Source organism: Mesocricetus auratus, unplaced genomic scaffold, assembly GCF_017639785.1.
Source record: "Mesocricetus auratus isolate SY011 unplaced genomic scaffold, BCM_Maur_2.0 Super-Scaffold_100062, whole genome shotgun sequence".
Taxonomy (NCBI): Eukaryota; Metazoa; Chordata; class Mammalia; order Rodentia; family Cricetidae; genus Mesocricetus; species Mesocricetus auratus.
In genome coordinates, this window is record NW_024429234.1 from 1119968 (window position 1) to 1137571 (window position 17604).

Here is a 17604-nt window from a genome sequence, read left to right on the forward strand (position 1 = left end):
CTCAGAGCTGCTCCCAGCCCATTCCTATTCTCAGAAACCACATCATGAATTAATAGCTCCCATGGAAAGTTTCTTTTTGAAAATTTTATGGACCCTTGGCTGCACTTGGCTTCTTTTTTTTTTTTTTTTTTTGTATTTCTTTTTTTTTTTTTTTAATCATTTTTTATTTTAATTTTAAATAGCTTGTTTCACATGTCAATCCCAGTTCCCTCTCCCTCCCCTCCTCCCGCACTCCCCTTCCACCCTCCCTCCCACCCTATTGCCAAATCCCTCCACATAGGGGATGTCTAGAGTCTATCATTTCACTCTTGGTAGGGTCAAGGCACTCCCCTAAGAGTCCAGGCTGAGAGAGCATCTCTCTTTGTGCCATAGGCACATGAAGACAGATTGTATACCAGGGATAGACACTGATCCACAGCTCAGAGCCCCATAGGTTGCCCAGGCCTTCTCACTGACACTCACATTTGGGGGGTCCAGATCAGTCCCATTCTGGCCTCCCCACTGTCGGTCTGGGGTCCAAGAGCACTCCCCTGTTCAGATCAGCCGTCTCTGCTGGTTTTGCCAGCCCATTCCTTGCCAATTTGCTCATCACTCCTCTCTCTCTGTCACTGGGTTCCTTGGGTTCAGTTGCACTTGGCTTCTACAGAAGCCTATGACTGGCTTATACGAGCACCCATGACAGACAGCTCTGGTGCAACCCTGACAGGGGGCAAGCTTGCTCATCTCCAACAGTGTCCTTGCCCCCATCATCCAGGAGAGCAGGCCAACCAGCCCCATGAGAAAACTTCAAAGGTTCTTGAGTCACTGCCTCCCCTCCCCCTCTTCCCCCCTTCCCTCCCCTTCCTTCCCCTTCCTTTCCCTTCCCTTCCCATCCATTCTTGGATTTAATTCAGGCCCTCACAGATGCTAAGGAGACACTACAACTCAGCTCTTTCAGGGCCTTTGAGTCAAGGAGAACACTGTGGTAGTGGTGTTCATGATCACATAGAAACAAGGCAGGCTCTGCACCAAGTGCTGAAATGCTTGCCATCTCCAACTAGCCCAGCGATTCTCAACCTGTGGGTAGTGACCACTTTGGGGATCAATTGATCCTTTCACAAAGGTTGCCAAAGACCATCATAACACAGATTTCTTTCTTTTCTTTCCTTTTTTTCTTTCTTTTTTTTTTCTTTTTTATTTTTTTGGTTTGTCAAGACAGGGTTTCTCTGTATTGTTTTGGAGGCTGTCCTGGAACTCGCTCTGTAGACTACGCTGGCCTCAAAATAACACAGATATTTACATTATCATTCATAACACTAGCAAAATTACAGTTATGAAATAGCAATGAAAATAATTTTTAAAGATTTATTTATTTACTATGTATACAGTGTTTCACCTGCATAAATTGAAAGGGCACCATATCCCATTACAGATGGTTGTGAGCCACCATGTGGTTGCTGGGAGTTGAACTCAGGACCTCTGAGAGAGCAGGCAGTGCTCTTAACCCCTGAGCCATCTCTCCAGCCCCCAACGAAAATAATTTTATGGTTGGGCATCACAACCATAAAATGAAGAACTGTATTAAAGGGTCACAGCATTAGGAAGGTTAAGAACCACTGAATTAGTCCAAGGAATTTTCATCCACATCTAATACAAAATGAAACTAAGACTTAGAGCATCCCTCAGTCAACTTGTTTAATATTCATCAGGACCCCTGACTCCACATACCTGCACTCAGAGCTTGTGGCTGCAACTTCTGTCTACTCAGATTGTTATCTACAAGGGACGCCTTGAGGCGCATATGTAGAGTCTTGACTCAGGAGGATGGTTCTACTCTACCAGTGTGCAGAAGGGGACAGCACAGGAGTCATGCACATCTGAGAGAGAAAAACTTAGCTTTAGAAAGATTACATACCTGGTGTACACAGATAAAACAAAGCCTCTTTAGTGGTAAGTGACAGAAACACTCAAAAGTGACTACAGCAAAGAAAAAGGATTTTCTGGCTCACAAATTAGAGAGTCTACATGCTGTGTGGCTTCAGGCAGACAGATGAGAGCTCAAATACATTATGAAGACTTGACCTCTCCATTCTAGCCCTAAGGTCTGTTTGCCCCTGAGCTGGATTCATTCTCAAGGATGGCTCTAGAAGCTGCAGGCTCTCATTGTAGTCTTCCATCTCAAAGAAAATGTAGACTTCTTTCCTAAGTGGTCTGAAAGGAGTTCCAGGGAACACTTAGAATGGTCCCAGTGCTAAAGTGCTGCTCGCTGTGGCTGGCTGTTATATCACCTTGGAGTGGAACAGGGCAGTGTGTCTGCCACTGCCAGAGAAGTGAAGCCAAGCAGGAGGATGTCTGTGGAGCTGGGGTGCTTTGGATTGAGAACTGTGAATAGGCATTTACCTATGTCTGAGAGGCTTCACTGCTACAGCCTGTGTATTATGGTAGACCGGAAACCCCAGTTCTGTCTGGGATTTGGCTCTTTCAACCCCTCCCCCAACTCAGAAAAACATCTGTCTCTCGTCAGTCTTTCTGTCCTCCTAGCAATGAGCTGACTCCAAGTTTCAGCAGCTCAGAGCACACGTTGCCATGCCAACCCCTCCGTGGCAGCATCTAGGCAGAATGGGCTGGCCTGATCTCACAGCGGCTGGTGAATGCAGACGCATTCAGGTAATTGGATTGGAGCAATCCACAGACCTTTCCTGTGGAAACCTGGAGCTCCTGTTAGACTCAAAGGCTTGGAGGACATTTTGCTCCAAGACTCCAAGCGTATAGTGGGAAAAAGAGCTCAGAAGGCTTGAGGGTCAGAAGACGGGGCAGTAAAGGAGGGACAAGCCCCAGACAACGCCAAATGGAGCAATTACCAACCTTCCAAAGTTCAGAGAGCCCTCAGAGAGGGCACGGGCTTCCACACAGGAGTCAGGACTTGCTTTGCTCAGCAAAACTGGTGGCTTTCTTACCTTCCTCAGATTCAAAGTCAGCATCTTCACACGTCCCTTGGAGCTACTGTGAATGTGTGTTCTCTGAATCAGCATGCCAACCAGGTCCATATCTCAGGCCTGGCAATCCTGATCATTTGATGCTCAATAAGAACAGTCCTGCTTCCCAGACAGGACATTCCTAAGGATTCCCCTACTGGTAAGGGAAGATCAGCACCCCTGGGCCCACATGCATACATCTAAGGGGAGACCTTGGTTTAACTCAGGCTTCTGAGCAGCCATAGTCTCTCCCCTTCCCATACTGTGGGCACACAAGTTACTGATTAGAAGTCAGGTGCCTTCAGGTTAACTTGTCTGAATGGCCACATAGAAGCTGCTTGCTATTGATGCCTTGGGCTGCCCACAAATGCCCTGGGCTATATTCTTAAGGTCTTGCAGAGGAGTCGCCCACCTTTTCCTCTTCCACATGGACTAAGGATTTTCTGGGTTTCCAAATATCCCTAGGCCAAGTTCCTCTTCTACCTGCATCAGTCTGTGACTCACAGAGCTCTCTGTCCCCTCTGTTCATGCATAGCCCAGCCCAGTCCTGACTGCAGAGGGGAGGGGCAAGTTAGTGAAGGCTTTGGCTCAAACAGTGTAAGTGGCATCTGTAAGGCTTCAGAAAGCACTCTGCTTCAGTCAGGGTCCTGGAAGCTCTGTGGGTGGACTCAGGTCAGCCCCTTAACAATGCAGAAACTACAACCTGTGGAGAGAAAACACATGGGTGGCTTCAGGAGTGACCAGGTCACCACATTGGTGCCCTCTAGTCATCATAGAAACACTAGAGGTAAGCACTACCTCCATGCCTGACATCAGTGCCAGGATGTCACTTAGGCTAGCCTGTCTCCTAGGCTGAGAGCAAGACCATGAAGCTCAGTTGAAATCAGAAATCCTGGTTTTGACATCTAGGACCAATAGGCTGGCTCCCAGGAGTCCTGTCTTAGGGCACCATAAAGCTCCCAGTCATAACTCAACAGCTCACACTGAAAGAATCAAGATTTCTGCTAGAATCCCTGAGGAATGAGGACTGGAGAGTATTCAGGACTCCAGCTTGCTATATAGACCATGGTATGGAGGGGAGGATCTATGGCTTCTAGTAATCCTAGAAACTATGCATTAGGATCTGCAAAGGGAACCAACCCAAGAGTGACTGTTGGTCTTTATTATTATTATTATTATTATTATTATTATTAATTTTTAAGTTTAAATTTAGATTAGAAATAAGGTTGCTTCACAAGTCAGTTCCAGGTCCCTCTCCCTTTCCCTTCCCTCCTCCCCTGTCCTCCTCTCAACCCCCCCATTATCCCCTCATTTCCCCAGGGAGGGTGAGGCCCTCCATGGGGGTGTCCATAGTCTGTCATTTCATCCAGGGCAGGGCCTAGACCCTCCCCCAAGAGTTCAGGGTGAGAGTGCATCTCACATTGTTGGATGGAGTCCAAAGTCCATGTGTATACTCAGGATGAATACTGATCTACTGCCCAAGGCTTAATAGATTACCTAGGTCTCCTCACTGACACCCACATTCAGGGGGTCTTGATCAGTCCCATGCTGGATTCCCAGGCATCAGCCTGGGATTCAAGAGTTAACCCTTGTCAGGTCAGCTGTTTCTAGGGTTAAACCAGCCCAGTCTTAATCCCTTTGGTCATCAGTCCTCCCTCTTTGTTACTGGCTTTCTTGAGTTCAGCTCAGTGCTTAGCCATGGGAGTGTGCCTCTTCTTCCATCAGCCACTGAATGAAGTTTCTGTTTCCCAGACTCTCTGGCCATGGGATTATAGGCTGGCACTCCACAGACCTATGTCTAAATTCCATATATGAGAGAGTACATGCCATGTTTCTCTTTTTGTGGCTGTGGTATCTCACGCAGGATGGTTTCTTCTAGTGTCATCCATTTGCCTGCAAATCTCAGGATTCCATTGTTTTTTTCTGCTGAATAGTACTCCATTGTGTAAAAATACCACATTTTCTCTATCCACTCTTCAGTTGAGGGGCATCTAGGTTGCTTCCAAGTTCTGGCTGACTGTTGGTCTTAATGTGTAAAAAAAAAAAAACCTTGAATGATCCACCTAACCTAAGAGGTTGAGGCACAGAAGTTCAGCATGCATGGCCTTGGAGGGACTTGCTAACCCTTTAAGAGTGTCCATGACAGGCCTTTCTTACAAAGCTACCAGATCAAGGACATGGAGGAGAGAGGAAGGAATGATGGGGAGGATGGGGTCCCATGTCCAAAGCCAGACACATGCCTGACCCCCATATGACATGCAGACGAGAAAGGGAGGTAAGAGGTGCAGCTGAGCACCTGCCTGTGCTGTGCACACCTGGGGAGGCCACACCCTTTCATGGCCACTCCTCTGAGCATCTGAAAACTCTAGGAAGTCACCAGCCTCTAATGTTTAACTGCAGCGCTCCTCTTTCATGAAGAAAGGGTAGATCAGACTAATTAATGTGTGCTGTTTGTTTACCCTCCTTTCATTTCCCTGAGACAAAATAATTATCCAGAGCTTTAGAAACAGCCTCGTCTGTGGCAGTCCCTTCTGAGTCTTCTGTAGCAGCAGCTTCCTCTGTGTAGACGAGGGAGCATTGCAGGGCATGGCAGATGGCAGCACCAGGAAGATCCTCCTATACAGGGCACTGATAAAGAGGGAGGCCCGGGGCAGCTGGGAAGCATTTGGAGTGGCACCATCCCTCGAATGGCACCAAGGAACTCAAAGCTGCCTCATCTTAGAGGGTCATTGTGGAAGCACAGCTCCCACTACCCCAGATCCTCCCCTCCACCAGCCCTACAGTGGAGACCAGAAACACACCCATGCTGCCCAGGGCAGACAGAAAGATCACTGAAACTAGAGACTTTACCAGAGGGTTTCTAGAGCCACAAGAGTGGGGGCAATGGGCAGTGATGGCGCACACCTGTAATCCCAGCACTTGGGAGGCAGAGGCAGGTGGATCTCTGTGAGTTCGAGACCAGCTTGGTCTACAGAGTGAGTTCCAGGACAGGCTCCAAAGCTACACAAAGAAATCCTGTCTTGAAGAAAAAAAAAAGTGGGGACAGCTGAAGATGGATTCTCTCTCTCCTCATCCCCTAAAGTCCCATCCTAGTCAATAGCTGATCACAATTTGATTAGCCAATGTCACGGTTGAGCCACATGTGAAGACAGAATTGGGTAATTTTTCTCAGAAGCCTTTGATGAAGGAAAGCCTGATTCGCAGGGTTGCTGTGGACACTGCAGTGGCTCTTCGAGGTACAAGCCTACCTCCTCCCTGATACTTTCTCCATATGCCATCCACGTAGCCCACGTTATTGCCCACAGGTCAAGCCTGACCCTTATTACAGGCAGACTGACTTCACAAGAGCTTCCCCACCTGAGTGGGCACTCAGATCAGCAGTCTGTTCATTCCTTAGTGGGTTGTTTCTGCATTTGTTATTTCCCTCCCCAGACAGGGTGGCCAAGAGCCAGGGCTTGGCCGCAGATAGACTCTTCATGGAGCTTATTCTGGAGGGAGTCCTCTAAGAGCTCCAGCTCCAGCCTGCTGTAGGGAGGGGCTGTGGTCACAAAATTCCTTGACAGCGTCAAGGAAGAGCCCCCCTGAAGGTGAGTCCAGCCCTAAAGGGTACAGAAGGGATGGCAGGAGTCAGGAAGGGAGTTACAGGAAGCGGCTGCAAGCGGGTGCAGAGGGCCTGACAGCAACTGCATCTGGGAAGGAGAGTCTGGCTGGAGCCAAGTAGGAGGGAGAAGAGAGCACAAAGACAAGAACACAAAGGGCCCAGACAGAGATTATGAGCCTGGACTTCGTCAGCGGAGGAAGCGAGGGAGGGAGGGAATAACGAGAGATGCTAAGCAGACCCTTCTGAGTACTGCACACACGGGAGGGCACACTGGTAATCTTAGACGACAGTGATACATACGGAGGGAAAGAGGAAGGCAGCCTTGGAAGCGGGTCTGCTCAGGATTCTGAGGTGGCATCTGAGCAGCTCAAGGAGTATGGCTGGGGTCCTCCCCGAGGGTTTTGGTGCTGAATTCAGGGACCACTGGTGTTTGGGATGCCTCAGGAGACCCCATTCAACTGCTCAGTGCCCTGCAGGGTCTGCCTCTGGCCCCAGGAGGTCTGGCAGAGATGGGCTGGTATGGGCAGCTCCATACCCTGTATTTCCCCCTCTAGCCAGGAGAGGCTCTGCCAGCTCCTCATTGAGGGCTGTAAATTGGCTGAGCACATCCAAGCAAGTGTGACAAGGAGTGAGCTGTGGCTCTGGCTCCGAGCTGGGGTCCTCCCTCTGGAAGCGGTTGGAGTCCTCCCTCTGGAAGCGGTTAGGGTGTTGAACAAGCACAGTGCTCTGGCATCGCCCAAGCCAGGCAGCAGACGTGAGAGGCTGCTGTATTGAGAAGTCCTCACTTGACTGTGCTTGTGCAGACACACCTGTTGCTCCAAACTGTGACCTTCCACTGTTGGCTTCAAAGTGGCTTACTTTGACGAAGTAAAATCTTTGTGCTTCTTGTTCATCAGAACTAGACACAACCACCAGTTTAAGCTCCTCTTTGGACATGAAGTCCTGGTCCTCCCTCATGAGCCTTGGGGATGGTGGCTGCGGGGCTGACAGCTGTGGGGAAATCCCCACCTCCCCAATAGCTGGAGGAAATGGCTGCCTCTTCTCTGGCACTAGCTTCATGATCTACCTCTGTTTATTTATCCTATCTCCTAAAGACCTGCCACTTTTGCCTCGAGACTCCCTGGAACATTTGTGTATCATCTTCCCTCTTAAAGCCCCTAATTGTCTGGAGAGGTAGGCATATCCCAAGAAACAAGAAACACAAACTGCAAAGACCAGGTCACTGTTCTAGGGAGCAAGCACCCCCAGTAGAAGTACCTAAACTGCCCGGGCAAGGAAGGGAAGAATCCTGTCTAGAAAGCGGATGTCTAAGCTGAGCTGTGGACAGGGTGAGGGATTATGAAGCAGAGCTACGGAAGAGCCTCAGGGCCAGGTCCCGGCACCACTGTCCAAGTGAGTAGGAGGTGAGCATAGTAGGTGAACAGGTTGCTGAGGAAATGTCCTCCAGCCACAGTGTAAGTGGAGGGTAATAAAGTGGACGAATTGTGACACTGTTCTCAGCTCACACTGAGATGTTTCACCTAGGGCAGAGGACAGATGGCACAGGATGGCTGAGGGAGGGTACTATGGATGATATCTAGGTCTCTAGTTTGAGTGATCAAAGTCTCAGGAGGGAGGAGAGAATGTGGGGTCAGGATGAATGATGGCAACCTCGGCCCAGACATACTGAGGTGTCAGGGGTATAAGGGATGTTGATTAGTGAGAAAAACAAGCATTGAACTAACCTTCCTGGTCTAGAAACCAAAATGCAGCTCATTCATGGAGCATTTTCCTCTCAGGAGGAGCAGTGTGGGTCCCTGGAGGCTGGGTAAACACACAATCTTTTCTTTATTGACTGGATAATCAGCACGGTCAATGCACCTGCCTGGGTGTGGTCAGGCCCGCTCTGGAAACTAGTGTGACTCAGTACAGCATGGGGCAGGGACCCAGGATGGATGTATTTAGGTGGATGTTGGAAGACAAGCTGGAGAACTGACAAAGCTTTGACCCAGACCCACACGGCCCCAGGAAGCTTCTCCAAGTGTCCAGGGTACTGTCAGGGTAACTGGGTGAACTCTTCACTTTGAAAGCTGGTAAAATGGCCTATGCCTAGGTACCCCTGGCTAGAGTTCTGTCAGGGCACTATGGGGTAGGACAGAGAGCTTAGTCTGTTGCTCAGGAAGCTGGACCATGGTTAGATGAGGCTGCATGTGAATGAGGCTTCCCTGCTCTTCTGCCCAGCCAGCCACACTACCCTCTGCCCTGTAACCTTTGGCCCCTTTGGTCTTTCCTGGCCTAGTTGGCACTAGATAAAAGGTAAACATATTTGCAGCATATTAGAGGTAACCAAAGCTGCTGCCTGCCCATTTTAAACACACTCCAGACTCCCAAAGGGCTTCACTTGCTTCTAGCCAATGTCAATCCAGGCACACTCTCAAACTGAAATTGTAACACACCCCTTTGTACCCATAAAGCTATACCCATTTGTAAACATGGGCCATTTTTAAAAGCAATTTAGAGTCAAGACAGCCGGTTAGTGACAACCATATACAAAGCTGTTTATTCCAAGAAAACAAAACTATATAGACAAATGGAACGTGGTGGGCATCCTTCTGGCCCTGAAACACTCTAGGTAAAACTGATTCTCTAGTTTTCAGAACAACCTAATTTAGTAATGACCTCCTTCACTCTGTTTCTCCAGGTTCTCAACAAGCTTCGGTGCCCCGGCATGGCCCCTTGAGGTGAACCATGAATGTCTGCAGGACACTTACCACTAACTATCCAGAGTCACATCTTGCCAGGAGGTGACTGTCCTCCACCTGCCCTCAGCTTGCCCACCCCCGCCTGGGAAAGTGCTGCAGCTGCCACGGACACCATGTAGTAGGGCCGACTGGGGCGCCCAGTGAGCTGCGATGGTTTTGTACACGACTCCCTTTCCTAATAGCTGTCTGTCTGCCCTCCACGCTGTGTCCTGGGCCCTCATCTTCCCATGTTACTGGCTGGTGGACCGGCTGGTGGCCTCCTTCATACCCACCACCTATGAGAAGCGCCAGCGGTCAGATGACCCTTGCTGCCTGCAGCTGTTCTGCACCGTACTCTTCACACCAGTCTACCTGGCTCTGTTTGTGGCTGCATTACCTTTTGCCTTTCTTGGGTTCATTTTCTGGTCTCCACTGCAGTCTGCCCGCCGGCCCTACTCCTACTCCCGATTAGAGGATAAGAGCCCAGCTGGCGGGGCAGCTCTGCTTAGTGAATGGAAGGGCACAGGGGCTGGCAAAAGCTTTTGCTTTGCCACAGCTAATGTCTGCCTTCTTCCTGACTCACTCGCGAGGCTCAACAATGTTTTCAATACGCAAGCACGGGCCAAAGAGATTGGGCAGAGAATCCGCAATGGGGCCGCCCGGCCTCAGATCAAAATCTACATCGATTCTCCCACCAACACCTCCATCAGCGCAGCCAGCTTCAGCAGCCTGGTGTCTCCGCAGGGCAGTGATGGAGCTAGAGCTGTCCCTGGTAGCATTAAGAGGACGGCCTCTGTGGAATACAAGGGGGATGGTGGGCGTCACCCCAGTGATGAGGCTGCCAATGGCCCAGCTTCTGGGGACCCGGCTGATGGCAGCCTTGAGGACAGCTGCATTGTGCGAATTGGTGGCGATGAAGGAGGCCGACCACCGGAAGCTGATGACCCTGCTACTGGGAGCCAAGCCAGGAATGGGGCTGGTGGGGCCCCAAAGGGCCAGACGCCCAACCATAATCAGCGAGATGGGGATTCTGGGAGCCTGGGCAGTCCCTCGGCCTCCAGGGAGTCCCTGGTGAAGGCACGGGCTGGGCAAGATGGCGGTGGCAGCGGAGAGCCAGGAATCAACAGCAAGCTCTTGTATAAGACATCAGTGGTGAAGAAGACAGCAGCCCGCAGGAGGCGGCACCCTGATGAAGCCTTTGACCATGAGGTCTCAGCCTTCTTCCCAGCCAATCTGGACTTCCTGTGCCTGCAGGAGGTGTTTGATAAGCGTGCAGCTTCTAAGTTGAAAGAGCAGCTACACGGCTACTTCGAGTACATCCTGTATGACGTCGGGGTCTATGGCTGCCATGGCTGCTGCAATTTCAAGTGTCTCAACAGCGGTCTCTTCTTTGCCAGCCGCTACCCTGTCATGGATGTGGCCTATCACTGTTACCCCAATGGGTGCAGCTTCGATGCCCTGGCCTCTAAAGGAGCTCTGTTTCTCAAGGTAGGCATCCTCAGCTCCATCTGAGGGCTACACACCAGCTGTCCCCAAACCACATGACAAAATGGGCCATAGCCGCTACCAATCCTTATGGCCTGGGGGTTCTTACTCCCTTAATGGGGTGAGTTGGGAGCCAGAAAAAAAAATTTCATGGAACTGAACTCACAGCCCCCAGCTCAAGCACAGGAAACCATGGGCTCAGTCATCTGACCAGTTTCTCAGAGTCACATTTACTCATCTATGAAGTGTTGTGTGACCCAGTATCCTGAGGCCAGATGGGATTCAGCCTCTTATACTGCATGTGGTAACATGGGGGTGGTAGTGATTGCTGTGATAAGCGATGGAAGAGGAGACAAGCCCATCTCCATTCACACATGGCAGAGACCAGAGAAGAGCACTGTACAGGCCAGCATATGGGCTCTCAGGGCCCCAGGCCAAAGACCACACTCAACCACGGAGACCTCTAGCTTCATTGGCCAGGACAGCCCCCTTCTGGTTGTCAGCAGCTGCCCTGTCAGGCTCTCTGCCCACCAGCCCTTAGCTTCATTTCCATAGTCACTAATTAAAGTGGATCATGATTATTTCTGCTAATTTGGATGCAGTTGGAGGAGGTTTTAGACAGACCATGGTAATTTGGTCATTACACATCTTCGAAGGAGCCTGAGACACTCAGGGTCGACTTTTTGTTCTCTATCTAAAGGTCACTGCTAGTGAATCCAGAGTTTTCCGAGGCATCATTTGGCCATCTGATGCAGATGGGGCTTTCTGTCCCCAGGGGCAGCAGCTGTTTTGCCCGTGGCTCTCCCCTTACAAGTGAGACTTGACTGAGGGGGTGCTTTCTTCATCAGTGGACCCTGACTATGGCCTAGGGCAGGCTTCCCTCACTTTTCAGTTCCAGTCTTAACTAAGCTCGACCTGCACAGGAAAATACAGAGCCAATGCCTGCTGGGAATAAGGGCATATTGACTCCATCTGCCTGTTAAGGACAGGGCAGGCACTCATATTCCCCCACCCTGGGGTGCTCAAGGTCTCTTCCATGGCTCTGCCAGAGTTAGGGTCCCCAACTTTCTAGTCACAGGCACAGGTCTTCTGACACACAGCTCCAGCCTTCCTATTCTGACATATGGGTTCATTTGTGGATATATTTGTCATCATTGGAAAGTGTGTCCTCTCAACCTTGGTCTGACAGAGATGGCCGTGAGCCTGGAGATGCCTACCCCCAGACTACTGCTATGCAGAACAATCCACTGTCCTCTAGCCATCCTCCTCCATCTGATACCCTGAAGCAGTTCTAAAGACAACTGTCTTCTTGGGACAGCCTCTCCTTTGTGGCTCTATCACTAATGTCTCCCTTTACTTCGTGATTTTCAAACTGGCCAGCAGGTATGTTGGCTCATGCCATTCCAAAACTGTTTTTGAGCTGGCCAGTATAAATGTTTTGGTATCAAATTTTATTTGCAACATCTCTTAACACCTTGACAGGTCTGATAAGTACCAGCTTGCCTGTTTTTTTGTTTTGTTTTGTGTTTTCTGAGTTTTTCTCTGTAGCCCTGGGTGTTCTGGAACTCACTATGTAGACCAGACTGTCTGTTCTAGAATTCACAGATCCCCTTCCTCTGCCTCCCAAGTGCTGAGATTAAAAGCATGTGCCACCATCTGACAGTCTTGTTTTCTTATAGCTAAAGGTTGGGATAAGCCATGCAGCTATCTCTCTTTTCTTCTCAGGATCCCTACTATCAACTCTATCTCCCCAGGGAATGTGATTCCCACAGTTCCATTGCTACCCTTGCTGATAACCCTCATCCATGTCCCAGCCCAGATCTCACACCAGAGCTCATCCTTGAATCTGGCCGGCTCCTGGGTACATCTCGTTTATGCCTGAGCAAGCTCAGCATCCGCCCCACTGTCCTCACCCAGGTCCTCCCATCCTGAAGCCAGAAGAAACCAGCCACCGTGGCTGTGCCTTGTGCCTGCTCAGTTTATTCCAGGGTCTTTACTGCACCATCGTGGCCAACCTCATCTCTACATCAGCCCACTGTGATGTGGCTGTCTCACTTCTTTCAATGAGACCCTCTCCTACTTACTAGGTCTGATTCCTCTCACTGCCCTTAACAGACCACCCTGAGGGTCCTTCATATCCCATGCTTTGCTGGTCTTAATCTTGTCAAGCACAAGCCGGTTCTCCCTTTATGGGTTCCTTGACTCTGTGCTCAGGTTTTTTTTTTTTTTTTTTTTTTTTTTTTTACTTCTTGTCCAGCCAGATGTTGCCTTTGAGAGTAGAGCTGTGGACTGTTGGATTGGGGTCTGACTGGAGAGGAGCTGGGGACACTGGGAGGATGTGACCAGCAGTCCCTCACTCTGCCACCCTCCTTACTGAGTCCTGTTCTCCAGTTTATTCCAAGAATTCCTGAAGAAATGGGCCTCTTCAGGAAGAAAGGGGCTAGATTCCCTACGGCCTCAGCACAGTATCTAATCCTGAGGAGCTTTTTTACTGAGTCTACGCCAGCAGGACTAAAGGACTCAGCCTCAGTGTGATTGTCACAGGACTCTGCAGGTCCTGAGGATAGGCTGTAGGAATCACTAAGTCCCAGCAAATAATAAAGTGGATGCTGTCAAGATCACACCCCTATTAAGAGAGAGGCAACTGTGGTCACAGCACAGACAAGGGTTCATTCTTGTGCTGAGTTATCCACGAGGGGCTGCTGAATTGTCTTTGGGACATACAATTAAGATGCCCATTTTTATGAAGCCAGCATTAGAGATGACCTGACCAAGTCAGCTGCTTGTTGAGCCAGGTCCACCAATGTAACTTGTGCCTTAGTAAAGAAAGGGCCAGGTTTGGGGGAAGTGGAGATGTGAAGCTGTGAAAAGAGGGCTGGACTCAGGATGAGATCAGTCCATGCCAGGGGCCCAGAACCAGGGACAGATCAGAACTCTGGTCAAAGACTGAGGGACTGCAGGAAACCATTTCCTATAAAACTCATGAAGCACTGGGTGGTGGCAGTGCACATCTTTAATGCCAGCACTCGGAAGGCAAGGCAGGCAAAATCTGAGTTTGAGGCCAACTTGGACTACAAAGAAGTTCCAGGATAGCCAGGGTTACATGAAGACATCCTATTTTGAAAGACAAACAAACAAACAAAACTCATGAAGCAATGGATCATGCAACCAGATGGGGCAAAGACAGACTTGCAGGAGGCTGGCAATGTCCAAGGCCCCTCTAGTAGGTACTATATTTGAAACTGGAGGATCGCCAGGCGGTGGTGGCGCACGCCTTTAATCCCAGCACTCAGGAGGCAGAGGCAGGTGGATCTCTGTGAGTTCGAGGCCAGCCTAGTCTACAGAGCGAGTTCCAGGACAAAACAATACAGAGAAACCCTGTCTCAAAAAAAAAAAAGAGAAAAAGAAAAAGGAAGAAATTGGAGGGTCAATAGGTCAGGTTGAGAGTGTGGCCAAAGGAGGAAGGAAAGAGCCGTTAAATGGGAGTAGACAAAAGACTAAAGGGGGGATAAAGAATATGGCTCCATGGTTAAGAGCATGTAGCTTTATCATTAGGACCAGAGTTAGAAATCCCAGCACCCACATTAAACAGCTCTAATTCTGGCTTCTGTGGATGGACACACACACACACACACACACACACACAATGATGATGATGATAATAAACAAATATTAAAAAGACTGAATGTGAGACTGGGTCTGGTGGTACATACCTGTGATCCCAGTACTTGAGAACCAGAGGCAGGAGGATTGCTGGAAGTTTGAGATCATCCAGATTTATGTAACAATTTCCAGGCTATCCAGGGCTACATACCAAGATTCTGTCTCAAAACAAAATACTGGAAAGTCGTGTAGCTGGATACTCCCGTCACATGGAGATGCTAGGGACTAGGGAAGAACTTGCTTGTGACTTGTGAATTTTTCCGCCATAAAGACTTGCACAGATTGTAACCAACCATGTAACATTATAGGCTGATGGTTTCTTTACATATCTACCTACCAGCCAGACACTTCTAGAATCAGGGCATGCCCTCTCTACTAGACTGGACCCCAGAGTCTAGCCAGGAGCCTGGCACAGAGCACGATGGTGAGAGCTTGAGCAGAGCAGAGGGCTGGAGATGTTGCCAGGGTCCTTTGCACCTGGAACAGCAATGGTTGGCTGGCAGCACTGACACCCTGCCTTCCCCAGGTGCAGGTGGGAAGCACACCTCAGGACCAAAGAATCGTTGGGTACATCGCCTGCACGCACCTGCATGCCCCACCAGGTAGGCCACAGCCTGAGATTTTCTGGGGATGGGTTCAATACCTGGGCCTTGGCTGGTGTCCAGGTCAAGCTTCAGTCTGGTCTCTGTCCTATCTGTAGAGGACAGTGCCATCCGGTGTGAGCAGCTGGACCTACTTCAGGACTGGCTAGCTGATTTCCGAAAATCTACCTCCTCATCCAGCACAGCCAACCCGGAGGAGCTGGTGGTATTTGATGTCATCTGTGGAGATCTGAACTTTGATAACTGCTCTTCTGGTGAGAACATACTCCTCCTCTCTCAGGTCTGAAGCTCCAGGGACAGCCACAGACTACAGCTAGGTAGTTTGAAGAACTTCAGTTCCTCATGAATGTGTGTGGGAAATTTAGCAAGACTGATGTGTCTGCCCCACACTGAAGTCCTAGCGTGGAACAACCCATACACTGCCAAAAATAGCACAGAGGCCTCTAGCTAGAGACAAAGAGATGCCCTAAAAATGAACCCAAGTCAAGGGAGAAACTTCCAATAATATTGGCTTAAACTGGGCAAGGAAGATGGCTCAAATGGTGGCTCAGGGGTTAAGGACACGTTGTAAAGGACCCAGGTTTCATACCCACCACCCACATGGTAGTTCACAATTATCTGTAACTCCAGTTTCAGGGATCCAATGACCTCTTTTGGCCTCTGAAGGCACAGTGTACACAGACATGCATGCAAACAAAACTATCATATACATGAAATAAAACATATCAAAATTTTAAAAAGCTGGCTCATCAGGTAAAAGCACCAACCTAATGACCTGCATCTAATCCCCAGAGAAACAACTTCCAAAAGTTGTCCCGTGACCTGTGTTTGCTGTGGCACATGTAGATCTCCTACACACACACTCATAAATATTTTTATATTAAAAAAACTACTTACTTAAATGATTGGATTCTGCTAGGTATGGCGGCCCATGCCTGCAGTCCCAGCACTCAGGGGGCAGATAGGACTGCTGCAAGTTCTGAGACCAGCTTGGTCTACAAAGTGACTTCCAGGTCAGCCAACAGCCTGTGAAGTTTTAAACGGACTTGAATCTGCATTTACAAAGACCTCCTTTAGGTTAGGAGTAGTTCTGAGCCTCCCTTGGCCTGGGAGCCTCATGGTTCTGACACCCCTGCAGGAGCCTCAGCTCCCACAGGAGACTATGGGTAACGCTGAACTTGAAGCCCGTGAGTTCAGGACTTGCTCTTAGAACAGGAAACCTCAGGTCTCATCTGGAGTCCAAGATGGTACCCTCAACTGATGGCAGCAGGTAAAAGCTGTTTTAACCTTTTATGGCCAGGAAGGCATCTCTCGACAACAGTTCCAGTATGGGTGAGGAGAATGCAGTGCTGACCATGGAACACAGTCACCAACCCAGAAAGATTTTCCTCTACAGCTGTGTGGGACAGCAAGGCTGTCAGATTCAACACACCAGTTTCTGCCCCAGCACAGGCCTCTGTGTTCTGGTCAGGACACTCTTGGCACAACACATACAGGAAGAGGCGTTTGGAGGAGTTCCCACCAAGATGTCCTAAACCAGTGCCCTTTCTCCAGCCCAGGAGTCAAAAAAAAAAAAAAAAAAAAAAAGACTATGCTGGTCCAGTGAGTAGACAGAACACATGGTTATGAGTCATGTGATATCCATCCTCCCCAAGAGCCAAGCAGACAGATCTGTGAAGAGAGCAGGGTTCTAGCTGCAGCATTGTCCAGTCCCTACCAACAGTTTGCAATGGAATCTGGGAAGGCTTGGAGAACAGAGAGCAGTGTGTTGGGGCACATCTGAGGGCATAGTGAACCAGTGACAGATGAGCCACAGTACCAACCACAGGACATAAAAGAACCATAAACCCAGAGTGGTTACCAAACAGACAGGAACCTAGTAGCATATGGCAGGAGTAACTAGCACGAACCAGGGGCAGCAGGTGCCTCAGGCCAGAGCACTCCCTCTCCATTCCTCCCACACAGATGACAAACTGGAGCAGCAGCACTCACTGTTTACTCGATACAAAGACCCCTGCCGCCTGGGACCTGGGGAGGAGAAGCCGTGGGCCATCGGTAAGCAGGGGGCTGGGCTCACCATGGACTTCCCAAGAAAAGGCCACCAGAACCTGATCCCTCATGAAGGGGACATGTTTTAAGCAGCTGTCTAGAGGCCCCCAAAGTCCTGGTGTCTTCCTAATCTCCCCATGGGGGCCACCCTGGAGGCTGGCTTGACCCTATGTCAGTCACCACTCTCCTCTTTTGTGTCCAGGTACCCTGCTGGACACAAATGGTCTCTATGATGAGGATGTGTGTACTCCTGACAATCTTCAAAAGTAAGTGTCCATACCACTGCAGGGACCCCTGGTCCTACCAAGCTCCCAGGCCTTCAGGAGGTATAGAACCCCTAGTATGTTGTAGAGATGGGGACTGGGCAGGTTCCAGAAGGGTCAGCTCACTCAGGCCACTAAGGACTCTGGCCTATCAGGAAACTCTTACACAGGGAAGAGGACAGTTATATGGAGTCTGGAAGAAGGGACAAATCCCAAACCAGCAGTCAGGATCTGGAATCACATTGCAAACAGCTTTAGTTAAGTATG

General features: G+C 49.7%; 1 protein-coding gene across 2 annotated transcripts in view; it reads left to right on the plus strand.

Moving 5' to 3' along the window:
- The window catches only part of Smpd3 (sphingomyelin phosphodiesterase 3), an 85347-nt gene that overhangs the window by 63245 nt on the left and 4498 nt on the right, over nt 1–17604 (plus strand). For both annotated transcript variants that reach the window (XM_005076321.4, XM_040736620.1), the window contains exons 4-8: nt 9236–10763; nt 14950–15025; nt 15124–15279; nt 16991–17080; nt 17277–17340. In XM_005076321.4, coding sequence (XP_005076378.1) covers nt 9447–10763; nt 14950–15025; nt 15124–15279; nt 16991–17080; nt 17277–17340 — 1703 coding nt within the window. In that variant the 5' untranslated portion in view covers nt 9236–9446. The remainder of the gene's footprint in view (nt 1–9235; nt 10764–14949; nt 15026–15123; nt 15280–16990; nt 17081–17276; nt 17341–17604) is intronic.